The 15,740-nt window shown below is 39.1% G+C and overlaps 2 protein-coding genes across 2 annotated transcripts; one reads left to right on the forward strand and one right to left on the reverse strand.

The window, feature by feature from the left end:
- Positions 1 to 59: 59 nt before the first annotated feature.
- AIMP2 (aminoacyl tRNA synthetase complex interacting multifunctional protein 2) lies at positions 60 to 3,708 on the reverse strand. Its single transcript, XM_002192065.7, has 4 exons — positions 3,528 to 3,708; positions 1,832 to 2,038; positions 1,090 to 1,321; positions 60 to 581 (listed from the first exon to the last, which is right to left on the reverse strand). Exons 1-4 carry the CDS (start codon positions 3,645 to 3,647, stop codon positions 196 to 198), a joined length of 945 nt encoding a protein of 314 aa, XP_002192101.6. The 5' UTR covers positions 3,648 to 3,708; the 3' UTR covers positions 60 to 195.
- An 86-nt stretch (positions 3,709 to 3,794) lies between these two features.
- Positions 3,795 to 15,587, forward strand: PMS2 (PMS1 homolog 2, mismatch repair system component). The gene is made up of 15 exons (XM_030285007.4): positions 3,795 to 3,929; positions 4,148 to 4,287; positions 4,859 to 4,945; positions 5,974 to 6,076; positions 6,757 to 6,940; positions 7,410 to 7,577; positions 8,860 to 8,957; positions 9,268 to 9,367; positions 9,620 to 9,704; positions 10,073 to 10,225; positions 11,248 to 12,139; positions 12,935 to 13,102; positions 13,590 to 13,690; positions 14,616 to 14,785; positions 15,159 to 15,587. Exons 1-15 carry the CDS (start codon positions 3,910 to 3,912, stop codon positions 15,300 to 15,302), a joined length of 2,613 nt encoding a protein of 870 aa, XP_030140867.4. The 5' UTR covers positions 3,795 to 3,909; the 3' UTR covers positions 15,303 to 15,587.
- Positions 15,588 to 15,740: the final 153 nt, after the last annotated feature.

Consider the following 15,740-nt stretch of genomic DNA (forward strand, 5'->3'; position numbering starts at 1 on the left):
ACCGTAGCCATTGAACAAATGTGTTACGCAAGAGTTACAAAAAAGGTCACACCCAAAAGGCAGCTGTAATGCTTTTATTATTTTAGGATTATGTCCAACTGTAATACCTAAAATACATCTCAGAAAGGACTCAAACATTACAGCAGGCATGAGGTGGAGTAAGATTAAAACAACACCACTATGAAGTGTATGGGCTCACTTAAGTAGCTTCATCACAGAGCTGAAAGGTGCCAGATTCTCACAGGACTTCATCCACTTCTGCACGTTGGCCGGGGCGGTGTTGGCAGTGCCCGTCTGCTGCAGCGCGCACCACGCCACCACGTCGGCCAGCGTCAGTTCACTGCCCACCAGCCACGAGCTCTTGCCCAGGGCAGCATTCATGGAGCGCAGCACTGCTCCTCTCTCCTTGCTGCTGCCTTCTTTCAGCTGGAAGATGGCTGTGTCCACCCAGCTGTCGATCAGAGTTGAGGTAACTGCATTGTACTTCTGCCCAAACAGGGAAAAGAGAAATCGAGCAATATTCCCCTCTCCTTCTATGGGACACATGGTTTGAATGCTAAACTTCATCTGGGGTTTGGGAACTGAAATTAACAGAAGAAGGAAGAAAAAAAAACCAAAAAACAGTGAATCCAACATAGTAAAGAAATTAACTAGAACAGTAATTCCATTATAAACATTGTGATGCCAGCATCACTGTTAGTATCATTAACCTAATGAACAGTTTTCAGTCTTGTGGGATAAAGAGATCACTTTTTGAAAAATTTAGCCAAGTCTCCTCCATAATTTCTCTTCTAGTTACCTTATTTGTAGAAACTAAAAAACATTTAAAAAAAACCCCCAAAACCTAAGGGTACAAACAACCCTGTCAATGCCACATGCATTTTAACAGCAGTAACTGTGAACAAAAATCTTCCTTTTCTGGCCCAGCATGGTTCACAGCTATGAAAAGAGAACAATAATGTTTCCTGCTTCTTCATATCCATCATATGTCAGCACAGGGACACCGAGGCACCTGTGTGCAAGGGTTTATAGCACAAGTTTCATTTTCTCATCTATTGTAAAATATTGATCTACAAATTTCATTCTTACCATCCTTCCAAATCAGAGTAAAGCCCAACTGATACTCATGACGTGGCTGTTGCTTAGTCTGCTCTCCAAAGCATTTCAAGAGGTTTTCTGGCACACTTTTCACTGATGAATGTGTGTGAACAGCTGACAATATTTTGTACCGTTCACAAAGCAGACTGTGTATCACTAACAGTGACAGTGGAGGTAGAGAAGGATTTGCATTGATGACAACATCTTTCAGGGCTCCATAATCCTGAATGGAAAGTAAAACATTCAGTTGGTAAGACACATTCCAGATCATACTCATAATTATTGCTTTCATTTGACACCAAAATGTACATAGTCGTGCATGTGTATATGTGAAATTCTAATAGTATTCATAAGTAAATAAATTCAAGCTTGGACATTTAACATTTTTGTAAACCTTTAAACATCTTCCTTCCTTACCGTGTAGTGAAAGGATATGATACGTAAATTGTACTTCAAGATGAAGCCAATGTTTAAGTTTCTAGTTTAGTAGCAAACAAAAAACCAACTGTTGAAATTTAAAAATTAACTATTCTCACTTGAAATTATATCCAAATGAGCATACATAGAACTAGTATAAGTGTTTGTATCTATAATCTGGATGGCCAAAATTAAATGGTAATTTTAGGTTGTGTATTGAGTTATAAGTGTCCCAGGTTTTAATGCCCCTTTCCAACCCTGAAAATGGAAATGTAGAGAAAGTACCTGCCACTGTAACTGCTCAACTAAACTTTACCTTTCCAAGCATCAGATCTAAATCTGCTCCATTTGTTGCCAAAGGAGAAAATTCATCAGTTTGAATGATATTTGTTACATCAAAGTCAGCATCAGGGGTTTGTATCATCTTGGAGAGCCCATCCACAGCACTCTTCAGTTCATACAAGCGCTTCAGAATCTCCTCCTGGCGGCATTCAAGTGCTTGAAGTGATGGGTCAACTTCTTCCTACAGGAGAAGAGCAAACACATAAACATTCACTCAGCTTAGTGTCAAAATAAGCCACAGCTCCCTTGACATTAAGTTTTGAAAGACTAAACACCTTCAAATAGCCAAACCATTGTGAATATCATGGGCTTATGTCTATCAGTAGTCTCTTGCCTGTATGAGTGTGGTGAGATGGTGTATTTAATAAATTCCTGAAATCCTCCTGCTTAATAGAATTCTTTTAAACCATTAGTTACAGCAAATTTTAACACAGTCAAAATCAGACAAAGTGAAGTGCTGAACACTGACTGAAAAATCAGAGACAGCTTGTCAGGTTCTTGTCAGCCCAGGAGAGCAAAATTAGTAAGTTTGTGGTACAGCGGCCAAACAATAAACTTTTTGACAAATCAGGCAGCCCTGCAGCTTTTGATGGATGGTATATTGTGTGGATTCAGTCTTTTTTTCAGGGAATATAAATTATAGTGGGAAAAAAAAAAATAGACCATGGGCTTCATTACATGTTAATACCAATGCAGCTTTTTATCTGAATTACCTCACAAGCATCTCATCTTACAATCTCTTTTAAAAGAAGATTAAAAACATATGCAGATTTTATGTCTACAAGCTTAAAATAAATTAAAGAAAAAATTTCAAATAGCCTATTTCTAAGCATCCTGAATAAGGATTAAACAAACCCAAACTATCATGGATAAAGAGATAAACAAGGTAGCGAAGTAAAATCTTTAATATTCTTAAAGACAAGGCAAGGGAAGACCTCTTAAGTGACCATTATTTAGTTAGTACACAATTCCATACTTTGCAATGGGAAGGTATTTCGTTTGCATTTCTGTTAATTCTGACCCAAAGTTACTCCTACTGAGTATCTCCACCATCAGCCTGGGTGAGGGCACAGCAAATCCACGATGGCATCAAGCTAAAATTGGCCACAAGCAGCCTGTGAGAATTCCATGTATTCCTGGCACTGGAGAGGCTGCTCAACTAGACCTATGTAACACAGTACTTGGCATTTTTGTCTTATTTAAGGCAAAAGAAAGTGAGACTAGGAGCAGGGGGTGTGTAGCTGGCTGAAAGCCGAGCCCAGCCCGCAGAGCGATGATGCAGCAGGACGGAACGAGGCCTGCCGGGCACTCCCGGGGCTGGCAGGGAGCTCAGCACGGCCATTCAAACATCGAAACCGCGACAGCGACACGCGCGAGAGCCCGGAAAAGTCAAAATGAGCACTACTGAAGGCTTTAAAAACGTTACTGATAAATTCCTGAAAACGCTGATTTTATTTAACCCTCGGACGCGCCGCTTACGCCGAGGCGAAGCCAGGTCCCCTCCTGCGGGCTGAGGCGGTGGGAATCGGCCCGTGAGCTCTCCGGTAACCGGAGCTCCTCCCGGTCCCTCACCGGAGGGAAGGAATCCCGGCCCGGCGGCCGCATGCCTGACCTCGCCAGGCCGAGCACGGCGGGCCAAGCAGGTCCTCGCACCCAGCCCTCGCTCCTACCTGCGGCGCGGCGGTGCCGTGGGGGCGGTGCAGGTTGGGCAGGGCGTACATGCAGCCGGGCAGGTGCTCGGCCAGCACCCCCGCGCTGTGCAGCGGCCGCACCTTGTACATCGCGGGCATGGCGGCCGCGCCGCGCCGCGCGCCCGTCCGCCGCCGCCGGCCCGCCCACCCCCGCGCCCATTGGCGGAGCGGCGCTTACTGACGCGCGCGGCACCCAATGGGCTACGGGCTCGCCCGTCAGCCCTCCTGCCATTGGCTGGCGTTGAGCGGCGGAGCGCGTCCCCACAGGCCGGTCCGTGCGGGGCGGGCGCGCTCCGGCCGCTGCCGGCGCGGGGCGGGGGCGTGAGGGGAGCGCGGCGCGTCCCGCCCCGCCGCGGCCCCGATGGAGGCGGCTGCGCCCTGGTGAGTGTGTGCACCGGTTCAGGCCCCCGCCTTCGCCCCACAGCCCAGGCCGCTTTGCTCCCCTCACGGCAGCCGCGCTCCCCGCACGGGCCGTACCCCGGCTGCTGGCGCGGTTCCGGCTTCCCCCGGTTCCTGCCTCCCCTCCCGCTCGTGTGGGGAAGCCTGAGGGGGTTTGCTGCCCCTCTCACCGCCGTGCTTTGCTGTCCTTCTCTCCCCAGCCCGCAGCCCGCCGGGGCCATCCGGCCCATCGACCGCGGCTCTGTCCATCGCATCTGCTCGGGGCAGGTCGTGCTGAGCCTCGGCACGGCCGTGAAAGAGCTGGTGGAAAACAGCCTGGATGCCGGAGCTACCAACATCGGTAACTCTTCCTCGAATTTAATAACTTTTCATCGGCTTCTAAAGCACGTCCTTTTCCTCAAAACCGAGTGCATGTTAACAAATCTAGGCAAATACCCTGTTTGGGCCAAGCATCTTTGCAGTGATTTTACAGCTCAGGTTAATAAAACATTCTGTTTCACAGACTTCAGCTGCGTTCCTAGCAGCATGTGAGATCGTGTTATTTGATTTCTAGCCCCTTTGGCCACTAAAAATATGTATGGCCACCACTATGCAGCAGTGGTCACAAGGCTGTGCCAGCCAGTGGCCTTGGGCTAGCGCAGGGCTGGTTTCCAGAGCTCCCAGGATGGTGGCTGGGATAACTGGGAAAACTTCTGTTCAGGCAGAAGTTCAGTGAAGTTGAATTACCTGGAACTACAGACTGGTTTGCATTAGATTGACCTAACTTTTGACAGCTATCAGATTTCTTTTCTTTTCTGTTATTATTCAATTTTGACATGGAAAGCTGTTACTTGAAAAATTTACTTCAAGTGCAAAATTGATACCATGTCTGAACATAAAGAATTAAAATACTTTATGACTCAATTTTGTAGATATAAAACTTAAAGATCATGGGGCAGAACTGATAGAAGTTTCAGATAATGGAGTTGGAGTGGAAGAAGAAAACTTTGAAGGCTTGAGTAAGTTGAATTTTTTTCATAATTTAAGTGTGGGCATTTAGTTTAATCATATTTAATGGACACTTGGCTTTTGCATGATGTGTGTGTTACATGCAAGACTTGAGCAATACTAGAATGATTTTCTGTAGTGCTCTTGTGGTTATAGGTCTTGTAACTCAGAAAGAGTCTTTGGTTTCTTTGCTTATTTAAGTGGCACAAGCAATACAAATAATCACAGAGGTGGAAATCTTATAAAAGTCCCTGTGGATTAATTATTGTTTAATCATTGGGCATTGTTGAAGGAATTGAGCTGTGTGGAAAGGTGAATTATAAAGGAGCTGACATTGCCCTGGCTGTCAAACTTCCCAGTTGCTAGTGATGAATTGCACAAAATGGGAGCAGAAACAATACTGTCTGATTAATCCAGCTAGCCACTGCAGTAGAAATATTGGCATTTCTTTTTTGATAAAACAACTAGGAATCTTTTCCCCACAGAGCATCACTCAGTAACTTTGGTGTTCACTGTATGTTTTTGGTTCATCAGAAACTCAATCTGCTGCTGTTCCAGCACAGTGAAAGTTCAGGGGTGCTGCTGCTAGGGCAGTTTGTTACCTGGTGACTGATGCTGCACTGATGGTGTGGATTGAGTCCTTCTCAGCTGTTGTGGTGGTCTGGGCTTGTGCTTGTCCTCTGTCTACCATGCACAGCACAGGCTGCAGCTGTTTTCTGGCAGGACAAAATCTGTAGCAGGTCCAGCCAGCAGCAGAGGTAGGTACTGTGTCCTGCTCTGAGGCATCTTCTAGAGCTTCTACCCGTAATGCTGAATAAATCTGTGATACAAGTGTGAAATAGCAGGTGCATCTGAGGATTTTAAAGAGATCTTGTTTATAGGAAAAAGGGAAAGCAAGCACTATTTTGTCTTTAATCGTTATGTAAAATACAGTGAATGATACAGAAGGTGTTTTGCTTCTTGATATGCATACAGAATCTACTTACATAGACCAGTGTCACTTTGAAGTGAAATATATATTTGAAATCTCTTTTTCCAGCTCTGAAACATTGCACATCAAAGATACAAGATTTTTCTGATCTAATACATGTTGAAACATTTGGGTTTCGAGGTGAAGCTTTGAGTTCACTGTGTGCATTAAGGTAATTAATATTATTTATTAGTAGTAGGAACTTACTATATGCACAAAAACACAGCACCCTTTCAGTTTACCATTATTGATCAAGTGGGGCTTTGGAAACTTGCAGTTCCTTACTGTTAGGTCAGTTTTGAGCAATAGATTGCATGACATCCTGAGTAATTTCCAACCAAAATTATTCTGTTATTCTAAGCACCTAATTGGTCGTTTTATATACAGAATTTAGTGTTACTTAAGTATGCAGATCTTTACAGTGTGAGATTGTGTATTTGCATGAGTATTTGATTTTCTGATGTAAAACACTGTAATATTTAACTGTTGGATGTTAAGTTGTAACTCATTAAAGCTGTACTTAAATTTCTTTCAGACCAACTATACATTTTAAATCAGCTTTTGTACACAATGCTGCAGGTATCTATTAGACTGAGGAATGTAGTGTGCAGCAAAATTAAATTTTAATGTTGAGTTTTATAAGAGAGGAATGAAAGGGATACAAATAAGAATGTGTAGCTAGGAAAACGTTACACTACTCTAAAGAGCAGGTAGTTCTTAGTTGTTTATGGGGAAGAGTTGTTTTAATTCAATTAATAGTATCGCTGTAGTTTCTATGCTGCTTGTCATGAGGAATAGATAAAATGATATGGTGCTCAGTGAATAATTCTGTTGCCTCTTTCATCCCACTAGTGATGTTACCATTTTCACCTGTCATAAGTCAGCAAAGGTTGGGACTCGTTTGGTGTTTGATCACAATGGCAGAATTACTCAGAAGACTCCTTTGCCACGACAGCAGGGAACAACTGTCAGCATCCAGCAGCTGTTTTATACGTTACCAGTGCGGCATAAAGAGTTCCAAAGAAACATCAAAAAGGTAAGGTCAGAAATGCTCAATTCAAAGGAGTGTCATCCCCCAGTATTTAATCACTGCTAAATGAAACTCAGTTCTCTGTAGAATGCACTGATTACAGACTATTTCATACCTGTCTTACATCTTAATCAAATAACAAAAGTCTTCTCGTATGCTTTTCTCTTCTGCTTTGCAATATTTGGGTTTAAAGGTACATTCTCAGATTCTCAGATTTGGAAAAGAATCCATATCATGATCACTTATCTGCATTTTGAAACCAGGGACTACTGTGTTGTGACTAAATATCGGTCTTGTAAACATCCGGTTTATTTTTAAAGTACTATTTATCTTTTTTTTTAATTTTGTTTGTAAAGATTTTAAGGATGAAACTCCCCCGCTTTGTTTCCTGCAGATACTGAATGCTTTGTTTATACATTTGTGTTTTAAAAAGAGACATTTCCTATAAATATGAACTTTCTTTTTCCTTTAATAGGAATATGCAAAAATGGTCCAGCTGTTACAGGCCTACTGTATTGTTTCCAAAGGAGTGCGGATTAACTGCACTAATCAAGTTGGCCAGGGGAAAAAAACCTGTGTGATATCCACTGCTGGAAGTCCCAGTTTGAAGGAGAACATTGGAGCAGTATTTGGACAAAAACAGGTATTGCTTTTATTATTGAAAAGAGAGAGGATGTAGCTGTACAGAGGGATTTTTCATTCCTGGTGAGGTGTGAGAGGCTGGAGTGTTGGCCTGCAGCACGCTCTACAGGCTGACAGAGGAGAGACACCGCAGCCTCCACAGGCTCCCAAAGTCCTGGTTCTGCTCACAGATGTGTTATGGAAGGGAAGTGATTTAGGAGATGGGTCATGGCTTAATATCTCTCTGAAACCAGTTTTAAAGAGGTGTTGTGTCAGCAAATGGACTGTGTGTCACAAGAACAAGCTATTTAAAAAATCCTTAAAATGCTGTGATGTGAAAGTCTTAACTGGAGAACTGAAATTGGAGCGTATCCACTTTTGCAAGCTCTTCCTATGAAACTAATTTTATTCTGGATAGCCTTTAAATGGGATTGCAGTCAGCCCCTGTAAAGCTGTAGACTGTGATTCTTTCTAAGGAATAGCCATAAAACAGTTGTTATCCTCTAGATGAGAGTAGAGTTGAAAAAAGCTCAGAAGCATCCTTTCTACAACTGTATATTACAGTCATCAGAAATATTGAGTGGTTTATAGCTGCTGGCTGTTGATAAACAATTTTTCCCTCCACAGTGCCCATACAGAGATCTCAAACCCTGTTCACGCTGTGGCTGAAAGAGGGAAGATGTAACTTTGTCTTGCCATGTGGCACCAAACATAGTTGAAAATCGAGTGTTATCTGAATAGAATGTTTAGCTTATAGCTGTTTTTTATTGTTTTTAAAGTATTGAATGCTTAAATTGATAGAAGCTGCTTTAATGGCGAAAAATAATAGTGGCATGACTGGGAAAATGTTTCTGGTAAACATAACTGTTCTTCGGGAGCTTGTGATTCAAATAACACATTTTCTAATAGTTTTATTGTCCTTTCAAAAGAAAAGGACTATTACTCTTTTTGCCTTTTATTTTAGCATCAAACTTGTTTAGGTCAATTATATGTCAAATTGTCAATCATTTTGTTGTTCTGCCTGTGTACGTGTAATGTAAGGGTCTGTGAAATAACTAAAGCACACATTGTGATATCAGAGGATGAGAACAGGCATTTCTTAGAGGCATTTTTCTGTTTATCAACCAATAGTGCTATTATCTTCTAGTAGGTTCGGATATTTTAAGTGTTTGTCTTGGTCAGCTGTTGGTCAGCCAAAACCCAGCATTTTTCTCAAATAAATTTTAAGGCTAATAAATGACAAAAATATAGAAGGGAAAAATCTATATAAGTTTGATGTTTCACTTCCTTCCCTTTTTTTGCAGTTGCAGAGCCTTATTCCTTTTGTTCAGCTTCCTCCAAGTGAAGCTGTTTGTGAAGAATATGGACTCAACCCTGCAGACATGCCACAAAATCTTTATAGGTAATTAGGAAGGTACAAACCACTGCTGCCTGTGGCACTTTACCATAAACCAAAGTTTAAAATAAAAAAGTAAAAAAATAAAAAGGTGTGATTTATTGAAAAGAGCCACGAACAGCATAGGAGTTATTGGGATGCAGTTTTGTAGTAGCCTTTGTCAGACAAGGAATTGGGAGAGGAAATGTGTACTTACATATTCACTGCTGCTGTATAATAGTGCTTCCTTAAACTCCTTATAAAATACATTCCCCTTAAACATGCCTTTCTCATCCATTTTCCCTTACTCTTACATTTTTTATTATTTATCCAACAGTATTAGTGGCTTCATTTCTCATTGTGATCATGGTGTTGGAAGGAGCACAACAGACAGACAGTTCTTCTTTATCAACCAACGTCCCTGCGATCCAGCCAAGGTCAGGCTGTGTTTTGTCATCAGCCCCACTAACTCAATATTCTCTGAAAACCTCAGGACTAGTAGCTCATTTGTATGTTTGTTTCTTGGTTGTAGAAGTTCCTCTGTCTCAAGTTTTTGTCTTGGTTGTGTCTATTTGATTGAACAAGATCTTAATCATCCAATATATGTTTTAGTACATTAATTAATATACACTGGTGCAAAGTAGAAGATAATATTTTTGAAGTTTATTGTTTTTTCACCTTTTTTGCAGGTTGTCAAGATTGTGAATGAAGTTTATCACTTACACAATAAACACCAGTATCCATTTGTTGTCCTTAACATTGGGGTAGATTCTGGTATGTTCTGAATAATTTTTAGTGACTTCAGTAAAGGCTATCACAATTTATTCTTCGATGATGTTTGTGTTTAGAGAATATTGTCATTTTCATCTGTGTAACTTCCTGCACTCTGATGATTTTTTAATGCTCAGTTGGTGAGGGAGAAATAGAATCTAGCTATGGTTCCACTATTTTTCCTCCCCTTTTCTATACTCAAAAATAACTTCTTAAGTGATGAGGAAGAGGTCATCTTAAATACAAGAAAACTTGCATCATGTGTTTGTTTGATGGGATGTTGAGGCAGTTAAATCTGATTTGCAGAAAAAAATGGCAAGCAAACCAGAACTAATTCTGTGCAATAACATTGCATTTTTTTTTTTCCCCAGAGTGTGTTGACATCAATGTAACTCCTGACAAAAGACAAATTTTACTTCAGGAGGAAAAGTTTTTATTAGCAATTCTAAAGACTTCTCTGATGGAGATGTTTGGTAGTAATGTTAACAAACTGAATGTCAATCAGAAACTTCTGGATATTGCAGGTAGGACACAAAATGTGGAGGTTTTGAGTATGATATATGGCAGAGAATTAAAGATGGAAAAATACGTTTTTAAAAACCCAAAGAAGAAATAAAAAAAAAATTAAATTAAAAAATAAAGAAGGACCCTAAGTTATTAAGTGATTGTTATGGAAATGACACATGCCAGCACAGTAGGATTTACAGTCAACTTTGGGAGCAAAAAATTCACACAGAATGATTTGATAATGCTTGCAAAAGATTTCTCCCAAGATACTAAAAGAAACCTATGATTTTTTTATGAAAATGTCTTTGAGAAAGAATGGTTAAGGGGTCATAAATAAAATACGAAAATTAAGCATGATTTTATTGGATTTTAAACTTTGATTCTTTTATGTTATCTACAGAAATTGATGATTCTCTTGGGACTGTGCAGTCTTTCAAGATTACTTTCCCAAGTCAAGATCATCTCCTTCTCTTCCTTTCATTCAATTAGAAGAGCCGTTTCTAATTTTCCTTTTTGCTGACATACAGAATCAGTTGTAGCCTGAGTCTCACTGTTATTTTAAATTAACCTGCAGTAAAATCCTTGTTGGACTGGCAGTTGACGAGGTTGAAGACCTCTAATGACCTGCAAATCCCATATACTCTAAGTGTCCATTGTGTCAGCTCCTTAACACTTTGCCAATGGAATTTTATAGTGACCATTAAAGTGTAAGAGCAATTCACTTTTCATTGTGACTCTGTCATTAAACTCTTTTGGTAATATAAATAAATGTGCTGATTGGACTGATTACTGTTCTGGTTTAAAAAGAGACTACAAATTCATTCTTAGTAGTGTCATTAATATCTTCAAGATGTAACTGTTTCTGTGTTTGATATTAATGCATTTCAGCCCTATACTCATTGTCTGAAGCTTGAGGGCTCCTTTGAGCAGTATTGTATTTTTCTACCTCTTTTCATTCTTTTTCCTAAAGCACATTGTTTTAATTCATGTTTCCAGCTAACTTAGAATCTTGAAATACTCTGTATTCTGATTTCATTAGGTAACTTGAAGAAGACACTTCCTGAAGAGGCAGAAAAGCCTCAGGCAGACGTGCTGTCTGACTCTGAGACTGAAAATCCAAGTGGTGAAGACAAAAGAATAATAACTCTTGCCAGATTAAGGGAGTCATTCTCTCTCCATCAAGCAGCAAAAAGTAATTTTCAAAGCTCTAAAAAGGTAAAACAGCACAGTTCCCCTAGACAAAGGTTACTTGATACCACTGGGAGTACTGTAAAGATTCAAAAGGATTTCTCGATTCAGAAGGCTGAAAGTTGTCATAAGTTGGACTCAAAGGTGTCAATTCCAAGGAGACACTTGAGCAAATTAGAAGACACTGCAGATTCTGGATTCTGTAGTATTTCTGAGTCAGATGCTGGATGTAGTACACCAGAAGCTGGAAGCTGCATCATTAGTGAAAGTGCAATTAATTCTGAGGAAGAATTCTGTAGCACAGAAGAACAGATGCAGAAGGAATGTCTTAAAACTGCTGGATGCAGTAAGAAGTCACTGGACTCTGATGTTGAGGTCTTGGGCACTGAACCCAAGCTAGATCAAGTGAATGACTGGACTGATCAAAACAAGTTTTCTCAAGAAGCCAATAGTTGTTCCCTAAGAGTAAAACGTTTTAAAAGCAGAAAGTTTAAAAGTGAAGCAGATGATTCCAAGGCAGGTAAATATCTTGAAGTGAAGAACACTAGTGTTGATGTACTGGTGGAAGTTCAAAAGAAAATTGTGCCTCTTGAATTCTCTATGAAGGTTTTGGCAGAAAAAGTAAAAAAGGTAATACAGCAACAACAGAAAAATACAGAAACTGAAAACTACAGACGATTTAAAGCAAAAATTAGTCCTGGGGACAATAAAGTAGCAGAAGATGAATTAAGAAAAGAAATCAGGTATTTCTGCTTTCACTTGTTTAATATATTTTGCTCATTAGTTAATAAAATTAGTTAAGCAAAAATATAAGACCTGTCTTGTGGGTGGAAAAAAGGCTTACATGTACCTGCTAGATTTGGGTCTCTTTTTTATTTAATGTCAGAAAAAAAAATCTATTTGATGAGTTATTTTACTGACAGATCAGTTACTTGAACTACATGCAAACAGAATGTGGAAAAAGACACTAAAAAGGCCACAAACATCATCGATTTGGCTTAGATCAGCCTTGTAAATTGCAGTTCGGTCAGAGAAACACCAAACTTCTTGACAGCACACTGAAAAGACTGCATAGCTTATATTTGTCCCTTGTGTGAATGAAATTTGGTGAGACATACCTGGAAAAATAAGTTACATTCAGGTGATCAGGGGACAGTCAGTGTCTTATTATTTGTTAATATTTGGATTTAAAAAATATGTTAGGAAAGTCTTCTAATTGTGAAAAGAAGGCAAATATGTCAGCTGTCTTCAAAACCACAACGCCATCTCCAGTGTTACTTACCTGGGCTATTGCCATATTGCCTGCTTCTAATTTTATTATCACAAATGGGGGAAACCTGTCTTAATTATGGATTTTGTTCTGCCAGAAATGGCCTCATAGGTCGTTGGCAGATTTACAACATTTATATCCTGCTTAAATGAGATTTTTTTTTTTTAATATAAAGTGTGTTCTGCAGGGGAGAAACAGAAGTTTTTAAGTTTTACATGTTAACTGATAAAGGTGTAATTTATAATCTCTTTATATTTTTTCTATACAGTAAAGAAATGTTTGCAAAAATGGAAATCATTGGCCAGTTCAATTTGGGGTTTATAATAGCAAAGTTGAATTCTGATCTTTTCATAATTGACCAACATGCTACTGATGAGAAATACAACTTTGAGATGTTGCAACAACACACTGTTCTCCAAGGTCAGAAGCTGATAGTGTAAGTATTTTCTGTGTTTTAACAATAACATGTTATAAGTTGAATTCAGTGTTTCAGAAGGATATCTCTGATTTATATTTATGTAGCGTTTCAAACATTCAGAACCATTGAGACTAAAGTGGTTTTTATATTCTGTGTTTCTAAGAGTCAATCCTTGCATGAAACATAAATTCCAGGGATGCAGTTGTAGCTATGCAGCAAGTCAGTGATCAAACAGATTTCTCGTGGGCTTTCATAGCAAGCCACAGTTTGGTAGGATATTGGAGACTGGTCCTGCAACAAGGAATGCTGCCCAACTGACTTCATCTGCTGAGTAACACTTGGAAGCAACTGTTCAGTAGTGAGATTTTTTTTTTTTTTTAACACAGCAGAATGAAAAGTTTTACTACAGAGCTCTGTATTAAATATTTCTAGGTTGTTTCTGAAATTTGTCTTTAATGCTTTGCACTGTGTATCTATGCAGCACTATCTTTTTTCTTTTTCTCAGGCCTCAAAATCTCAATTTAACAGCAGTAAATGAAACTGTATTGATTGAAAACCTGGAAATATTCAGAAAAAATGGCTTTGATTTTGTCATAAATGAAAATGGTGAGTTTGGACCAGAATTGCTAGAAGTAAAAGAGTTCAAAGGTTTAAACTGATTATGCATAAATTCACTTGGCTGTGATCAGAGGATTTGAAATAAAATGCATTATTGTATATGGGATGTTTTTTTTTTAAGACTTATGATTCTGTGGTCTCCTTGCATGATTTAACAAAACATTGTAAATTATTTATCTTGCCAGCTTTTTTTTTTGAAGACTGTTGTTACTTTTTGGTTACATGACTGGATGTGCATTTTCTGGATATGTTACATTAAAATTCTTTTGTTTTATTAGTACACCTGCAGGGTTAAATGTGGGGAAGTGGTAAATCTAGTAATTTAAAATGAATAGATAGCATTAGTAACTGATTTTCTTTGGTTTTCCTTATGGCTTTAGTAGTGACTTGCTTTGTTCTTTTGAGCAAATTTTGTAACCTGCAAGTTCCTTATTGTTTCCCTTATATAGTGAGGATAATGAAAATGCACAGAGTGTGGTACCACTTTGCTTTTTGGGAAGTCACTGCACATTTTTTCCATAGTTTTCATTCCAGAATATCCAAAGGTTTCTTTGGTCTAAAATGCTATTAATTATCAGTTTGTTACCATTGTAAATCCTGAGTGATTCTGTAGTCACATAAACTCAAAAAAGTTTCATAAACCATTTGTTCTTTGGAATTGAAGGGTTTGATAGAAAGTAGATCTTCCTGCTTTCAAGTTTGCAAACTTAACTTTTTGGTTGATGTTAAAAGGACATCTGCCATAGTTACCACTTTGGTTAGTTAATTACATCCATCAAAAGATTAAATTTAAACATTAGTATATATGCACATCACATCATATTAACATTTGGAAGTAGTTTCTCAGCTTTTCTCTCAAGAAAAAATAATTTCTCATACTTCTGTTTCTTTATTGTCATTGCAAACCTTCCAGCTCCTGTAACTCAAAGAGTGAAATTAGTATCACTGCCAACAAGCAAAAACTGGACTTTTGGTCCACAAGACATAGATGAGCTGATTTTCATGTTGAGTGACTGCCCTGGAGTGATGTGCAGGCCCTCCAGGGTCAGACAGATGTTTGCTTCTCGAGCTTGCAGGAAGTCTGTAAGTACTGTTTGTGCTCAAATAAATAAATAACACATTTCCTGATGTAGTAGAGGTGGCTATATCTGCATGTGTATTGCAGGGCAAATTTATTTACTGCTGAGTGTCAACAGCTAATATCCTTCCTTCTGTTCCTTATGTTTTTATCTAGTGTAATGTGGGAGATATTTCTGCTAGTTTATTTTGTTCCAAACTAATGGGTTCATGAACCCAGTGTTAGCTGGGTTTTGTCTTCTGATTGTCTGGTAGGTGTTTTTTATTTTTAATGCCTTGTACAGAATTTATTTGTTATAGTAGCTGAAGTACTGCTCTAGTCTGTGTCTGCTGGCAAAGGGAAAAAGGAGAGAATTAATTTATTTTCCTTTGCTTGCAGGTGATGATTGGAACTGCACTGAATGTTCAGGAAATGAGAAAACTGATCACCCATATGGGTGAGATTGAGCATCCCTGGAACTGCCCCCATGGAAGGCCTACTATGAGACACATAGTCAGTTTGGACTTGATTTCACCACAATAAGTCAGTGTCTGCTTATTACTATTTTAAATTTTAATTCTTGGCAATATTTGGAGCTTTTATCATGATTCTCTTATTTTGAATAAAAAAGTTTTAGGCAGTCTTCAAGCTGGAAGCAAGAGCACTTGGAGGCATTCAACAGGGTTTCCTTGTTATGCCTGTCAAGTCATCAATACCAACATCCTGGAATTCATGTAAATAACTTCTCTCTTATTGCAGTTTACTGTGTGTTGTACTTCTTTGAGCAGCAATCAAAACTTTTATAAAATAAATACATTTATATATAAAGATCAGGAGTAGCTGAACCTCATTTATAGCAAATACACTGATTCTGAAAATGAAGTGGAATGTGAATTCAACTCCCTGGCAATGCCATAAACCAAGTATTAGTTTTCAATGTTTATGCATCATGTATATGATAATTTTAAAGAAAATGGAAAT

Source organism: Taeniopygia guttata, chromosome 14 (assembly GCF_048771995.1).
Source record: "Taeniopygia guttata chromosome 14, bTaeGut7.mat, whole genome shotgun sequence".
NCBI classification, from domain to species: Eukaryota; Metazoa; Chordata; class Aves; order Passeriformes; family Estrildidae; genus Taeniopygia; species Taeniopygia guttata.

Coding starts and splice junctions, on each gene's coding strand:
- PMS2 (XM_030285007.4), top strand. CDS start 3,910: ATGGAGGCGGCTGCGCCCTG. Junction 4,288..4,858: donor TGCCGGAGCTACCAACATCG/GTAACTCTTCCT, acceptor TCAATTTTGTAG/ATATAAAACTTAAAGATCAT. Junction 12,140..12,934: donor GAATTAAGAAAAGAAATCAG/GTATTTCTGCTT, acceptor TTTTCTATACAG/TAAAGAAATGTTTGCAAAAA.
- AIMP2 (XM_002192065.7), bottom strand. CDS start 3,647: ATGCCCGCGATGTACAAGGTGCGGCCGCTGCACAGCGCGGGGGTGCTG. Junction 1,322..1,831: donor TAGATCTGATGCTTGGAAAG/GTAAAGTTTAGT, acceptor CTTTCCATTCAG/GATTATGGAGCCCTGAAAGA. Junction 582..1,089: donor TACTCTGATTTGGAAGGATG/GTAAGAATGAAA, acceptor TGTTAATTTCAG/TTCCCAAACCCCAGATGAAG.